The sequence below is a fragment of the Fusarium subglutinans genome, assembly GCF_013396075.1.
Source record: "Fusarium subglutinans strain NRRL 66333 chromosome Unknown NRRL66333_c0000050, whole genome shotgun sequence".
In the NCBI taxonomy this organism is placed as follows: Eukaryota; Fungi; Ascomycota; class Sordariomycetes; order Hypocreales; family Nectriaceae; genus Fusarium; species Fusarium subglutinans.
In genome coordinates, this window is record NW_023502113.1 from 141,332 (window position 1) to 155,147 (window position 13,816).

At 45.8% G+C, this 13,816-nt stretch overlaps 6 protein-coding genes across 6 annotated transcripts; 2 read left to right on the forward strand and 4 right to left on the reverse strand.

Annotated features, from left to right (window-relative positions):
* Positions 1–420: 420 nt before the first annotated feature.
* On the reverse strand, positions 421–1,146 carry FSUBG_5210 (gpr1 family protein; the record flags this gene model as incomplete). The annotated part of the gene is made up of 3 exons (XM_036683283.1): positions 421–697; positions 747–906; positions 963–1,146. The coding sequence occupies 3 exons, from the start codon at positions 1,144–1,146 to the stop codon at positions 421–423; spliced, it is 621 nt and encodes a 206-aa protein (XP_036539296.1).
* Positions 1,147–3,126: 1,980 nt separating this feature from the next.
* On the forward strand, positions 3,127–4,191 carry FSUBG_5211 (major facilitator superfamily transporter; the record flags this gene model as incomplete). Its single annotated transcript, XM_036683284.1, has 1 exon — positions 3,127–4,191. The coding sequence occupies one exon, from the start codon at positions 3,127–3,129 to the stop codon at positions 4,189–4,191; it is 1,065 nt and encodes a 354-aa protein (XP_036539297.1).
* Positions 4,192–5,062: 871 nt separating this feature from the next.
* Positions 5,063–6,866, forward strand: FSUBG_5212 (transcriptional activator of proteases prtT; the record flags this gene model as incomplete). Its single annotated transcript, XM_036683285.1, has 5 exons — positions 5,063–5,346; positions 5,403–5,676; positions 5,724–5,893; positions 6,014–6,180; positions 6,232–6,866. The coding sequence occupies 5 exons, from the start codon at positions 5,063–5,065 to the stop codon at positions 6,864–6,866; spliced, it is 1,530 nt and encodes a 509-aa protein (XP_036539298.1).
* A 292-nt stretch (positions 6,867–7,158) lies between these two features.
* FSUBG_5213 (cyclic AMP receptor 2) lies at positions 7,159–8,484 on the reverse strand (the record flags this gene model as incomplete). The annotated part of the gene is made up of 2 exons (XM_036683286.1): positions 7,159–8,276; positions 8,328–8,484. 2 exons carry the CDS (start codon positions 8,482–8,484, stop codon positions 7,159–7,161), a joined length of 1,275 nt encoding a protein of 424 aa, XP_036539299.1.
* Positions 8,485–9,404: 920 nt separating this feature from the next.
* Positions 9,405–11,156, reverse strand: FSUBG_5214 (lipase 4; the record flags this gene model as incomplete). The annotated part of the gene is made up of 4 exons (XM_036683287.1): positions 9,405–10,277; positions 10,329–10,585; positions 10,636–10,766; positions 10,819–11,156. The coding sequence occupies 4 exons, from the start codon at positions 11,154–11,156 to the stop codon at positions 9,405–9,407; spliced, it is 1,599 nt and encodes a 532-aa protein (XP_036539300.1).
* Positions 11,157–11,905: 749 nt separating this feature from the next.
* Positions 11,906–12,991, reverse strand: FSUBG_5215 (asparaginase II; the record flags this gene model as incomplete). Its single annotated transcript, XM_036683288.1, has 1 exon — positions 11,906–12,991. One exon carries the CDS (start codon positions 12,989–12,991, stop codon positions 11,906–11,908), a length of 1,086 nt encoding a protein of 361 aa, XP_036539301.1.
* Between the last annotated feature and the right edge of the window lie 825 nt (positions 12,992–13,816).

A 13,816-nucleotide genomic window follows, 5' to 3' on the forward strand; every position in this document is an offset into this window, starting at 1 on the left:
TTGCAAATGAGGCCATAGGACGCGATTTGCCGACCATTCTGAACCAAACGGGAAAGCACAATGCTGAAGTGCGGAGATGATGCGATTGTGTTTTATTGAGTATCTAAGGCGAAAATCTACCCTTCAGATGTTTAAAAACAGTCTAGGATCCGAGAGAAACATTACTGGAGGTAGAGACCGGCGATCTCGAGCACGGAAATGCGTTTTGCCTCGTCAAGCATGAGACCCTACACAAGTATCGAGCGCAGATAGCTTAGTAGGCTGGGACGGTGTCATGGATTTCTTTCCTATAAAGTTTTATACAATTATTTAACTTGACTAGATGCCTTTCTCTATCAAGCTCTCCATGTCTAATGTACACAATCCCAACAGCTAATACTTATCCACTATCCCCCCTTACCTGTCGAGGCGATCATTAGTTTAGACACTGGAAGGATTGAGCGTCTTTCTCTCGCGACGAGCTTGAAACCAAGCAGAAGTATCGCCCATTGGAACAGGAAATGGCAGTACCTCTTGACAAAGGTGATAAGCTACAGTGTAAAAGCCGAGTAGACCTGCTATGAAGCCAAACACTCCGGCGGCGTGCATCAACGCTTTGCTTTGCGCAGCGTTCCCATCCGCGGAAGCAAAGTAAGACGAGGCGTCAAATACAAGACATAACTCAATGCAAATAAAAATGCAGATATACACAATATTGCTGGTAGGCAATTAGTAGGAGAGTATGAGGCCAGGGTAGGCAGACTTACAGCTGGATCGAAGCGATGAGAAAGAAGACATTGAACACTGCCCATATCAACACAAAGAATCCAAGTGCATTTTTGTATTGAGGTGTGTCGACTCCTCCGTAAGCGTCGATGATGCCCCATGAGGGGAGTAGTGTTGCACCATAGCCTCCATAAAAGAGAGCTTGACTATGTTAGCATAGCTTCACTATCGCCTGGGAAACATGTCTTCTAGATTACCAAAGGTTGTTAGAACAGTATATGAGAAGGTATCGCCCTTGAGCATTGACCATTGGGCAGAGATAAGTAACCCAATGCAGGCAACAAAACACAGGTCTCCGATAAATTGAGTCTGTAAGGAGATACCTCGGAACTCCATCATCGCCAACGAAACTGACAATAAGGTTGTAGCAAAGCCGCCCATCGCAAGAGGCGCCTGATCCTTGTTAGCTGTCTGTATGATCCAGCGCCAAAATGCCATACCGGATTGCCTATCCTGTCTCCTAATGGCCTGTGGTGCTCTGAGATAAGGATCCTCTCATCGTGTTTCGTGAAAGATACTGAGTGTGCAGTCATGGAGAGGAGAGAGAGAGAGAGAGAGAGGATTGTGGTTTTGACGTTAACGGTATAATCCTACTCTATCTCACTGCATAAATTCGAGTTACTGTAAACAGAAGTAGAATAGCTTGGGACGACCAAGTTGAGTCGAAAGTCAAAACTAATAACTTGACTCCAGGAAAGAAGCTAACTTGGCAAGATGTTGATGTTGCTAAAGAAAATGTCGAAGGGTTAACAGTCTGCACGAGATGAACTGGGTGGGTATATATAAGCAAGGTTGGCCCTCGGGATAACAAGGCCAGGCTATTCAAGGCCAATGGATCCTGTGGAGTAATCATTGAGTTAATCGAGCCTAGAGCATGGGGGTATCGCAGATTCGACGGATACTAGGTGGGCTGTAGAATGTTCGTGGTGCACGGCAAATTATTTGAGGCTCTTCGTAAAGCTATGACAGTGGGACGTATTTTGAATAGACTGATTAAGAACCTAGCAGCTTCAAAGGACGCCTAAGCTTAAGCATATATAGTATCTAGAACTCCTTTGGTTTTCATTTAACTGCAAGCCAAGCTCTGTATGCCTGCACCTTATTCCTTCAGGTCAAATCTCGACATCCTAAAAGATCCGCACTTTGACCTTGTCCTCTGAACCCATGAACCGAGGATGAGACCAATATCAGTTTAATGACACACAGAAACGACCATTGATGCGGCTGTTATCGGAAATTCGGAATCCCGATATACTTCATACGTGGGAGTCTGACTTACAAAACATCCGAACTCGGCTTTCATACGTTAGTGCCCGGTTGCTGGCTCCAGATCCCGGAACAATTATCCGACGGATAGCTTATTTTGGTAACTTCCATAGACATTGGATCAATCTACTACGTAAAAACCCATTAGTCTAGTCCCGTTAGGAGCATATGGCTCAGTCTAGAATCGAGTTGCCCCAGACTATGTCTGATTCTCTGGGCCGGGATAAACCGCTACTATGGGGAAAAATAAGGTGGTCGTTGTTTTAGCCTTTTTCGACGAGCTGTCGGCTAAAGTTTCCAAAGCGAGCCATAAAAAGTATTCGAACAAATACTTGATTTAATATCTATGATCAATGAAATCAAAAGCACAGGATACTGCATCAATATGTCTAGTTCGAAGCCACGTGGGCCACTGGCTGACTATCGAGTGTCCAAGTCAAGTACTCAAATGGCCCATTCTAACAATCACCATGGGTTAACATGGCAAATCTATTTAGTACAATTATATTACGATCAGGTAAGAGAAATAAGGCATAAAGCTTATAAGCCACAGGGCTCGATGAATCTGGATGCTTCATCAATAAACGAACAACAGGCTGGTCGAGCAAACAAGAAAATAAACAGTTAGACAAAACTTCAAAGAAAAGAAAATTTAACTATAAATGCATCTTACCAGGACATTCCTCAGTTGAGTCTTGAAGTTGTAGGTTATCAACACTATGTATGTCACAGTTCTCCCAGTACCTGTCGTTACAGCCTTGCTGGACGCCTTGCGATTTACCTATGAGCCTAAAGGTACAGGGGAAACGAAGCTAGAGACCTTCAGAATTACTGGTATGGCATAGCCTCAGCCCATAATGTTCTAGCCATGCATCCATCCATTGGTTGGCCGCCTCAAGCCACAAGTCTATAGGCCTCCGATCAAAGATCCGTCAGAAAAAGGAGCTTCCTTCTTGAGCTACGTCATTCTTCAAATCAACAAGAACGTTTCAATCGCATGGATATAGGTGTTATCGCCTTTCATAGATCATCGCTGTATAGCATTTTCTTTCTCCTCTCTACTCTACTTATCCGGGCCAGCAACAAACACACAACATGAACAAAAAGTCAGCCTTGATCTATATACGCGCTCCAAATCTCGACTATGAGCCTGATAAGGCAATTCGCCTTGGTCATATTTGGAAACACCCAATGGATCCCGGCTCGTTCTGTGGACCGCCTCTCCCTATTCCTGAAGACATGGAAACGAACCATACTTTTAAAGCCCCTTGGCATATTGGCAGAGGCAGAGAAAACAGTGGCTCATTGGGGATTTGGGCCAATTTCCTCCAGGCTGTAGGCGTTACAGCAGAATCTAATTTTGACTGGAGCAACGCCAACGATGTGTCTCACACATGCGAGAGACTAGATACGTACTCCATAGAGCCAACAGACGATTATGTCAAAGAGAGTGTCAAAGCCGTTGCTGTTGAGGCCGTCAAGCGCAGGCAGCGTCTGTTCATGGTGACAGGCGTCAAGATAGCGCGTGGTGCAGTCGGCTCCATCTCCTCCTCAAGGCGTGTTGGGGGTGGTGCAAGAGTTGGATTTGGTGGTGAAAGCTTGGGCGCGCCATTCGATGGCGGACCGCAGTTCAGCATATCCAGGGATATATACGATGAAGAAACATATGGCGAGTCGTCAGATTTTGTGTTTGCATACCGTGTCCGCCGGATCGTTTATCCTAAAGGAGGCTGGGAATCGATGCAGGCGGGACCAAGCATTGTGAATTATGGACGATGCGAAACGGAGGTAGGAGTGTCTGTTTCGATCAGATCGAGCGCTTGGCCTTTCAACTTGAGGCTCGAGTTTTCCGAGGGCGATGAGGCCGAGATACCAGGTCCTCTTCCGGTCGGTTACCCATCGACATGGCAAGAAGTATGCGAGAGTGAGAGGAATGTCAGTGTGCAAGACGGAAGACCTAAACACGAAGTTGTAGTGTCTCCGGAAGTTGGCAAATTTGCTGGGCCTTCAGGGGCAAGAAGCAACTTTTCCTCAGAAATCGATGGGCTCGTACTTGGGGATGATCGATTCGTGCTGGAGGAGTTTGGGCATCAGGCTAACTTAATACCTTTTGTTGACGACACTTGGGAGGACGGTCTTTTTATCTCTTTTCGCTCATAAACTACACTAGTCTTTTTAAGTTCTGGCTGTAATTAAGGCTCGTGGTTAAGTACCAGTCTTTTTCTTGTATATTGACTCTCGAATGGTTACAACTTCTCGAAGACCAACGATACAAAGTTGTTTGAAAATTAAAAATATATTCTTTATAATTTTACATTACTCAATAATACAAGACTGAGCATTGGGAATTAAGTCCAATAATAAACATATAAACAGCCAATGCTAAAACTTAGCCACCAAACACTGAAGGTGAGATGTAATGTATATACAAAAAGAAATGGGTATGAGTCTCCGGTACAGGGAATCGAACCCTGGGCTCCGCGGAACTGATCTCTCAGGTTATGAGAGCGCGAAATGTTAGCCACTACACCATACCGGATTAAAATTTAGATTTGTAATTGAATCCTAAATCGGTGTGCGCTTGACCAGTGCCTATCCTCCGCCGATTTCCGACGGCTTGCGGGGTTTTCTCTCCATATTTATTACCTCTTGATACCCGACAATGACTGACAAAAGAGCACGTGAGGATTCGGCAACTGGCTCAATTGGAGTACAGGAATCAGTATCAGTTACTCCAGTTGAAAATGAACCCTCCAAGAAGCGACGTCGACGGATCCTCTCTTGTGACGCTTGCCGCCGACTAAAATGCAGATGCGAGCTGGACTTTGGCTCCGACACTTGCTCAAGATGTCGAAACTTGAGAATACCCTGCCTTCGAAGCGATAGCCTGGATCAGTCATATGGGACTCAAGAAACGGCCCATCAGCAAGATCTCGTGAAAAGGTACTAATGACTCTCAGTCTAGCCAACATTCCTCCTAGTCCTAACCTTGGATAGTTTACATCAGAAAGTGCTGCACTTGGAAAGCTCTATGCAAGATATAAGAGCCCAGCTAATAAGGCTCCAATCAGGACGCGAGTCAGCGCAGCAAAGTGTCGTCGAGCAAAGTGCTTCTCCTCAAGCATCGACAAACAGTCGTGTGTTGATGGACGAGATCGAGCCCGCGGATCAACATGTTCATGCTGCTCCAGCTGAAGTCATTCGGCGTGTCGCCTGCCAGGTGACTGGCGATTTGAGAAGAGCTTTCCACACGAAAGAGGATGTTGTACACATGGGTATGCTTAATGCCGCAACTGCTGAAAACCTTGTCAAATCGTAAGAGGTTTCTGTCTCCCATTAAGACTCAAATTCCTACTGATACCAGCTCAAAGCTTTATTCGACGACGTCGCCACGTTCTTTTTATAAATGATGAGAGCGATCTGGTAACTAGAGGCTCTTTGATTCAAACATCACCGTTTCTCCATGCTGTGCTGTGCTCGCATGAGATGAGGTTTACCCACACGAGCCAGACAGATGCCCTGAAGCACAGGCAAGTCTACGAGCATATGCGAAACATGCTTGGTCAGGTAGTGCTGGGTAGCCCTTTACATCTTGAAGAAATTACTGGTGTTCTCATTTGCTCTCTTTTCGCCGGATCACCATCGGTAAGACCTCCAGTGCTGTCTGAATGTATGTTTGCTGATAGATCTAGTGCGAGGCTGAATATGTCGATAGCTGGCTTTTGAGTGGTATTTGCTCACAGCAGGCGATGCTGTGTATCCAATTCTCAGATATTCATCAGCGAACCAATGCTGGGACTTCCACAAAGCTGGACCTTCGATCCATGAGAGTCTGGGCAAACATATGCTTGAACCATCTGCAGTGAGTGAGCCTCATAGCTTTGTTTATGAAAAGCCAGAAAGCTGATGATAATTTCAAAAGTTGGTCAGCTACTACAGGTAGACCATCCATATTACCTAGCTCGTACTTCAGCCAGTGCAGAAATCTACTCAATTTCGAGCAGACCACAATGCGCGACGCGATGCTGCTTGCTGAGATCTCACTTTACTGTACACTCCAGAAAGAAGACTGCGTTAAGCCTACCTTCACAAACGATGGTTTCAGCTCCAAATTTGCAATTTGGAAGCAGCAATATGGATATCTCCTTGGTAAGGAATTCAAGATAATCTACTAATACTCTGGTTGCTAATGGTTGCAAGACCTACCTACAGGTCTTATGCTGAAGTTTAGTTACTGTATTGCCAACGTCATCCTAGCAAAACGAACTCTGGATAGGGTCGAAGCAGATGTACTGAATCTCGCCTCATCGCTCTCGCCACAGACGTCCCGCAGTTCTACGGTGAATCTCCAAGACCCTTCCACAAAGTCCCTCCAAGGCCACGTATACGAACTCAGCTTCCGAGTCATACAGGCATTCATCGCTATCCCAAGTTCAAGCTCTGGAGACTTACCCGAATTCCACTCCCTCTGCGTTGCTTACTCCCTGCTTATTCTCGGCCAATACGATGAGCTGCCCCCTGCGATAGCCAAAAGTGAGCTCTATTCTGCCTTGCAAGAAATGAAGCGTCGTTGCAATGAATCGAATGCGTATTCCGTGGCAGTTCGTCTCAGTGTTGAACGGGCTTGGGACAATTTCTTGAGGGTAGATGGCGTTAATTCGGTCGAGGTTGTACGGCAAGAGTCGCAGTTTCATAGTCATGCTACTCAGAGCACCGGCGCCAACAAGACATGTCACAATTCTGGGGCTGGAGGTCAAGTCGAATCTCTTGATCTCGACTTCTTCTTCAATGGAGGTTACTTGGACCTGCTCGACGTCGATAACTTCCTCGTTTAGCATTCAGTTGATATGCCTTTTTCACTTGTTTTGAAATTATAGCTCTTAGGCTATGACCTGAAGGACTCTCCATCAGAGAATCTCTTTAAGTTACTTTATAGTCAAGTTTGAGCGGTATAGCATGTCTTTCAATTACATTTGACAGCTATCCCAAGTTTATTCTTGCGGCTGGTATTTCCTTGAGTGGTGTTGCTTTTTAACAACTTTTCAAAGAATGTCTTCTTAATATACAACCTCGACAAATGGTCTTTTACTTAATAATCTTCGTGCTCATAAAAATACATACATGATATTATTGTCTAAATCGCTTCTTCATTCTCATAATCATAGGCGTCCAATAAAGCGCATCCAGCCTATCCCTCAGATGATGATTAAATCCATAAGTAACTGCATTCGCAAAGCCGATAAACTGCGTTGAGGTATTGAGAGCAGCAATCGTCGTATCTGACACCGGCGTCTGAATCGCTTCCAGTAGTCGATTTGTAAGCCCCGGAATCCAGAGTAGAACATACATAACCGGATACCCATTCAGTAACATCATCCGCTTGATTTCGACTTCAACATCATGGGTGGCCCGGCGCTGAGGAAACTCGCTGGCATTGGTTTGTAATACGTTGATCTGGTGCTGCGGAATCGGTAATGCTTCGGTTGGTTCAGTGTTAGCAAGTCCTGTATAGGCCATCTCCGCTCCTCTTCTTGACGATGTTGGCCGATGACGGACAGACTCTCCCCTTGCTCTGCTATTGCTAGCCTCGCTCTCACCTTTTCTTTCCATATCCTCAACTTCGTCTATCTTGTTCCATCGCTCAAATATGGGCGAAATGGGAGTATCAATATTCCCGTATCTTGTCTTGAAAGTGTCCAGCTCAACTTCGTCCTCTTGCATAACCTGGAACCCGGCGTCTTTAGAGCTTTTGGAAAAGAGTGTATTGGTGTTGTGCGTAGAGAAAGTTAGAGGCTGTCGAGGTTGTTTTGGTTTTGAGCCCAGATGTCTTCTTAGGTAAATCCAGATGTGGATGTAGATAGCAATAGTAGTGAAAATAACGAAGAAGCGCCAACCATGCGTCATACCGTAGCGTAAATCTGGCCGGGTTGCTGATATCCAGCACCAGTTCCCGCCCACTGGGTTCATCTCACCCACAGCAGTTGGTATGATACTTGTGATGAGAGGCATTGTCCATACTGCGGCACAAATTAATGCTTTCTTCGTTCTTGAAGTTGTCGGTATGTACAGCATCCTCTTGACGGTGAGCAGGGTTGTAACCGAAATAGCCAAGACTGAAAAGTCAGCTGCTGAAACTGACAATTGGCCAATAAACCCATTGATGACGCATGGTATCCCAGCTTGGAGCTGTCCAGTCTTGAGGAATATGCTGCCTGATATTGAATTGTTGAGAGTGTTGATAAACTCTAAGAAATAGTATTAGATTTCTAGTCGACAGTAGCGGAAGATATGCGCACCTGCAACCATAAGATTCAACACGAGGACATGTCGAAAGTTTCGGAGATGCCGACGATATATGATGAACGAGATAAGTACACATGTCGTGGCAACGCAAGATAACAGGCTTCCAGCCAGTGTCACGGATGAGATGAGTTTATCGACTTTGCCAGTCATATTGGCCAGAATTTACAGTCATAGTAAAGGTAGTCGCCGTTGAGGAGAGCAGGTTTGAAAGGGTATGATTCAGGTATTATATCATCCCCTTGTTTCCTGCTGGAATACCCACTCGTATTTCAAACAAGGGTTTGACCCCTTGTTGTTCGGTATGGGTCTCGGCATTCCGTGAAGCTTATTTCCCCACAGCAAGAAGCGTGGCATTCATGGGGATGTTTAAATCCCTTAGCGCTGTTATGGTATGTCTACTGTGTTTACGGAGGTCCATACTAATTATTAGAGAGTTTAAGAGTGCCAAGTGAAGTGGCCCGTACAGTCTTGGACCAGAGAATCTTGGAGAGTTCAAAATAGAGTTTAATCGTGCTACAAATACCCAGCAAGCGAGTTTGAGAAAGTCCAGGATACACTTGACTATATTTATTCCGTGCACTATACAAGGTTTGCACGGTCTATAGACACTACCAATCTCAGAAACTCCTCCGAAAATCCTAACTGCTTCGAGTTGTGACACAAGGTTGACTCTCATAGTGTCGGTAGCTGGAGTCTTCCGGGCTAGCATTGCCTTACAAGGCAGGTTCAGATGGAAGAATATGCAAGGGTAATACTCGCATTGTTAGAAGCGAACCTCGGCGTCGCCGATCTATACGAGTACCGTTGGACATCAGATGAAACTAGGACCTTAGGGCGTTCGAGGACCTAGGATCCTCCGTCCAGGGGGCGGAAATAAATAAATGACTAGCTTTGCTAAAACTATCCTAAACTATCATGAAATTGGCTATGTGTTCCATGGAAATACCACTTGAGACTGAAATCTTGAGTTGCGTGCCAACCCCTGGTTGGGCTAAGCGAAGCCATTCATTAGGTCATACCTCCAACTTGATATTTCCTGTTCTGGTATCTTTTGGCAAGTCTCTCGATCTCTAACCATATAGTTCTCGTGCCACCTCATAGGAGTTGATATAATCGATGCCCTGCTTCCGCCAGGTATCATCCTCAACCCAGTTCTTCGTAGCATTGAGCACCATGTTTTTGGGCTTTGATTTGCTGTACTTTGGCCATTTTGGAAGCTTCCCCTTGTTGTAATTCGGATCCAGACTGTTGACGAACCTCACATAAGCCTGTCCAATGGTGTTGGCCAACACAGCGTGACTATCGTACTGCGGACTTGGACCTAGCAACCCAGATATATTCTGGAAGCTAAATGCAACATTATCAAAATGCTTCACACCATCCCACTCAGCTCTCAGGTATGGTTTTTGATCGAACCGGTAAGAGTACACATCCTCAGACTGGGCGTATAGTTCTGCGAGTTTCCTTCGTCCTGAGATCATGGTTATATCAGCGCCAATAGCACAGGCACGCCGTCCTTGATAGTTTCCATCTTGCCTTGAGCAGTTCGTGATGGCGTAGGGAGGTTCATGGCATGGGTCGTCAGGATAAAGTTCCATGAGCTTTCGGATCGTCGGGGCGCTCAGAGCGTAGTTCCGCCACCGAAAAGCTTCGTAGAAGAGATCTTGATCCGTGTTGACTTTTCCGATGCAGAATCCTTCATCCGTGTTTGCACCGATTATAAGAGGCACTGTGTGATAGTTCTTCTCTCGGATGAGCTGACTGGGGTAACCAGTCAAGAAAGTGCCGTCAATCAAAGGGTTGAACGTTAATGAAGGTCGCGCAGCATATAGCGACTTCTCATCCAAGTCTCGGAGACACGTAAGCTGATCCTTTTTGTCCCAGCACCCGACAGTCCTTGTCAGATTTTCAAAAGCAACATTGTAGTAACTGAGATCATGAATCTGGATAAAGTCAGTCAGCAAACGCGACAATAGTGCCGTTGATTTTCATACCTGTGCGCCTGTAATACCTCCAGATTCAAGTATAGCTCCCCGATATAGCCCGTCATCTCGGCCATCGTAACTAAACATCTGGTACGCAATGCTCTGAGCTCCAGCGCTCTCACCCCATACAACAACTCGTTCTGGGTCACCTCCAAAAGCCTCAATGTTCTCTTGGATCCAACGCAGTGCAAGTCGTTGATCTAGGAGGCCAGCATTGGCGTTACCTTCTTTCAGAAGGCTGAAATTCTGGAGAAAACCCCACATCCCTGAAGGCCAGAAAGTTAGTAGCGGTGCTTCGAGCGGAACCCGGACGTACCCAGTCTGTAGTTAAAGCTCACTGCTAGAATAGGCTCTTTCATGTCTTGACTGACTTTGACAATCCCACTGAGGTTATACTGTGGGTCGGCAGAGCTGCCAGCGTAAAGACCGCCGCCGTAAATCCAAACTCTGTGTTCTTACTATTAGTCTTAAGGAAGTGTTTGTTGTTTGGGGAACGTACAGAACTGGTAGGAGTTTCTTTGGTTTTCCAGCTGGTCGAATAACATTCAAAGAAAGGCAGTCCTCAGACATAGTCCAGTTCTGAGTGTATTGCATGCAACTGTCTCCATATTCGGTGGCTGTGCGTTCCTCTGTGAAAGAACTGTCCAAGCTTTGAGGCCACTTGAATCGGAGGTTCCCAACAGGGGGCTGAGCGTATGGAATGCCTAGAAAGGCATCTTGGTCCCAGCCGGGTAGGTTCTTGCCAACGTATGTTCCGTTTAATGTTGTGGCTTTAGGAGAAGCTGCACTTGTCGTCCAAGCCAACGCAGTCAAGAGGAAGAAAGACATCGACAGCATATTGAGATTCGCCGCTTTCGCTAACGGGCTGTCACGACGCTAAAACTCTCTTGACTTCCCTGATAACAAGACTTGACCATCAGACGTCTTATTATAAGTCATTCACGCATATTGTTCTCAACTCGGACTACTACTCAAACTAGGGGTCATTTTCATTGCCACGGCCGCATTGTTTTCCACCAAGGATAATCTAGAAAACTGTTATCTATTCGACGTAGTATCGTAGCTCTGACGGGGTATGATATTAATTTACTATTCCCCGCATTACTAGCCCCAGGAAAGGATGTCGATCTGGGGTGATTGAGTTGTGGGGTGCGGAGCAACCCCGAGGGGAAGGAGATTCAGATCCTTGTTTAGATTTCTCCTTAAGATTTAAAGCCATTCGGATTAGGAATGCTGAAAGGTTCGGGGCTTTTGCAATAAACTAAGCTTCTCTGGACGACAGACAGACCAGATAGGTGCGTCAGCAGGCAAAGAGATATAAAACGTTCAAATTCTAGAAATATCTGGCAAGAACACGCTTGCCACAAATGCTCCTATTCCCTGGCACTAATGCTACTATCGCCTTTAGGCAAATATCATACTTGAAGCAGGAGACCAGTGTACGCTTGTCGACTAACATGACCCTTGCACTTAATATTTAGTCCCGGGATATTCTTTTACCACCAATCAGTTTTCACCTTGTGACTCGTACAATATCAATTCCGCTCAACACAATATCTTCATTGCGTGCCGAGATACCCAGCGATCTAGTCTACTCTATCCCCGAATGGTCGTACTTTGAAATTGAACCTCACATGCCCTGTCACTTGATTCATAGTATTTCTCCGCTGAAGATGATGAAAACCATCCAGTCTCCTTCTTTGCTCCGGTGTACCAATCCCTAACTGTTCGAGAATCTCTGGAATAGCCGCATAGAGGATCTCAAGATTACCGTCCTCGATCTTTGCCGCTATTCCGAGTGCCCCTTTCGCCCCAAGGCGCCGGGTATCTTCAGTCTCTCGGACGCCTATTCCATAAGACGCATCAGCACCAACTTTGCCAAACAGTTGTCCTTGATAGGTCTGCATGAGCACTGTACAGAAGCGCCCTGTTCCGCCAACTTGCTCTGGATGTTTCGTCATGGCGTTGAATACGCGTGCATAATTTTGGGTTCTTTGACTTGTTGGTGACGATATCTCAACAGCGTCCACGGCAGCGGCGAAGGTTGCAAATTTTTGCGCGAGGTAGAATAGAGGATATGCTGGTGCTGGAAGATTACATCCATCAACACCCCATTCCACTTGTTTCGGATCATGTGCCAGGTCGTCGACGACTCTTTTGACCTCAAGCTGCATAGGATGGTTCGGCAAATGATAGTCTTTGACGTCAGCTCCCAGCGCTTCAGCACCAGCCATCATGGCAACATGCTTGCCGGAGCAATTGTTGCAGATTCCCGTTGGCACAAACCCAGTCTTTATCCACTCACGGTTCACCTCTTCAGAAACTGCAGGATGATCACCACATCGAAGATTATCTTCTTCTGCTTTAATCTTGCTCAGCATATTCTTGGCGCGCGCGATGTGAAAATCTTCACTTGAGTGCGAGGCACACATGAGAGCAAGGTCAGTCTCATCGAAGCCAAATTTATCGACAGCGCCAGTCTCGATCACAGCTACGGCTTGGGCAGGCTTGGCTGCGGATCGAGAATGGGTGACCCGAACGGGGTTCCCAGCTGAGAAGAGGATATTACCCTCTGTATCTGTTACGGCGATGTGTACGCCGTGCGTATTTTCGATAATACCTCCTCGATCGGTGACAACACAGTCTCGGTCAAGCAGAGTAGTTCGAGTCATGTTGAGTTCAAGTATGGTAAGCTGACGGAGCCTGTCTTGTAAAGCGAGTTGGGGTTCTGAATTTCTGATAGGAATCTTTGTGAGTCTGCCACAGCAATTGAACTAGATAAGGCTTCCGTTCCATCTTATAAGGCGTTATTTTTTACGTATTTCTCTAAGACACTACTAAAATTTCATTAGATCAATGCAGCGATACCTCTCGTACGACGACGATCTCAACAAGGTGAGTCAAACTTGCCCCAAAAATTGCAATTCATCCAATAGGCCCATGCCATGCATCACGACGTGAGTCAGAGAGTCAGATGCCATAGGATTGTTTATCTCTCGATTACGAGAACGAGCTGCAAAGCAACTCAGAGTAGCACCAACAATGGCACAATCAACTAAGCGACTCTCGGATTATTGCCCAATTCAGTATCTATACAGGATTCAACGGTCAACCCCCCGCATCTTGGCGTGTTGGTTTCAGAACCAACAGCACACTTATATAAATGCTTATCAATATTCTTTGGAATTGATAGAGCTGAATTTTCACCAAGTGGATCAAGGTTTCGGGATAGTTATATTTGATGACATGTTGGCGAACTTCATTGGCTCCCAAACATGCCCATGACTAAGAGATATCTTCAAGGCAAGACATTTCAGTAGCTTTTCTCATGCTGATACAGATCAATATATTTATTAGTGTGTAATTTAGAGGATCAATCATCTGTACGCGAGAGTCATTTTGCGCCAAGAATAAGAGACTTGACAATTCAATATTCATATCATTTGTGAGAGTTGAAGGCTTCCAATAACAATCATGGCAAGACAGTGGTATGCATC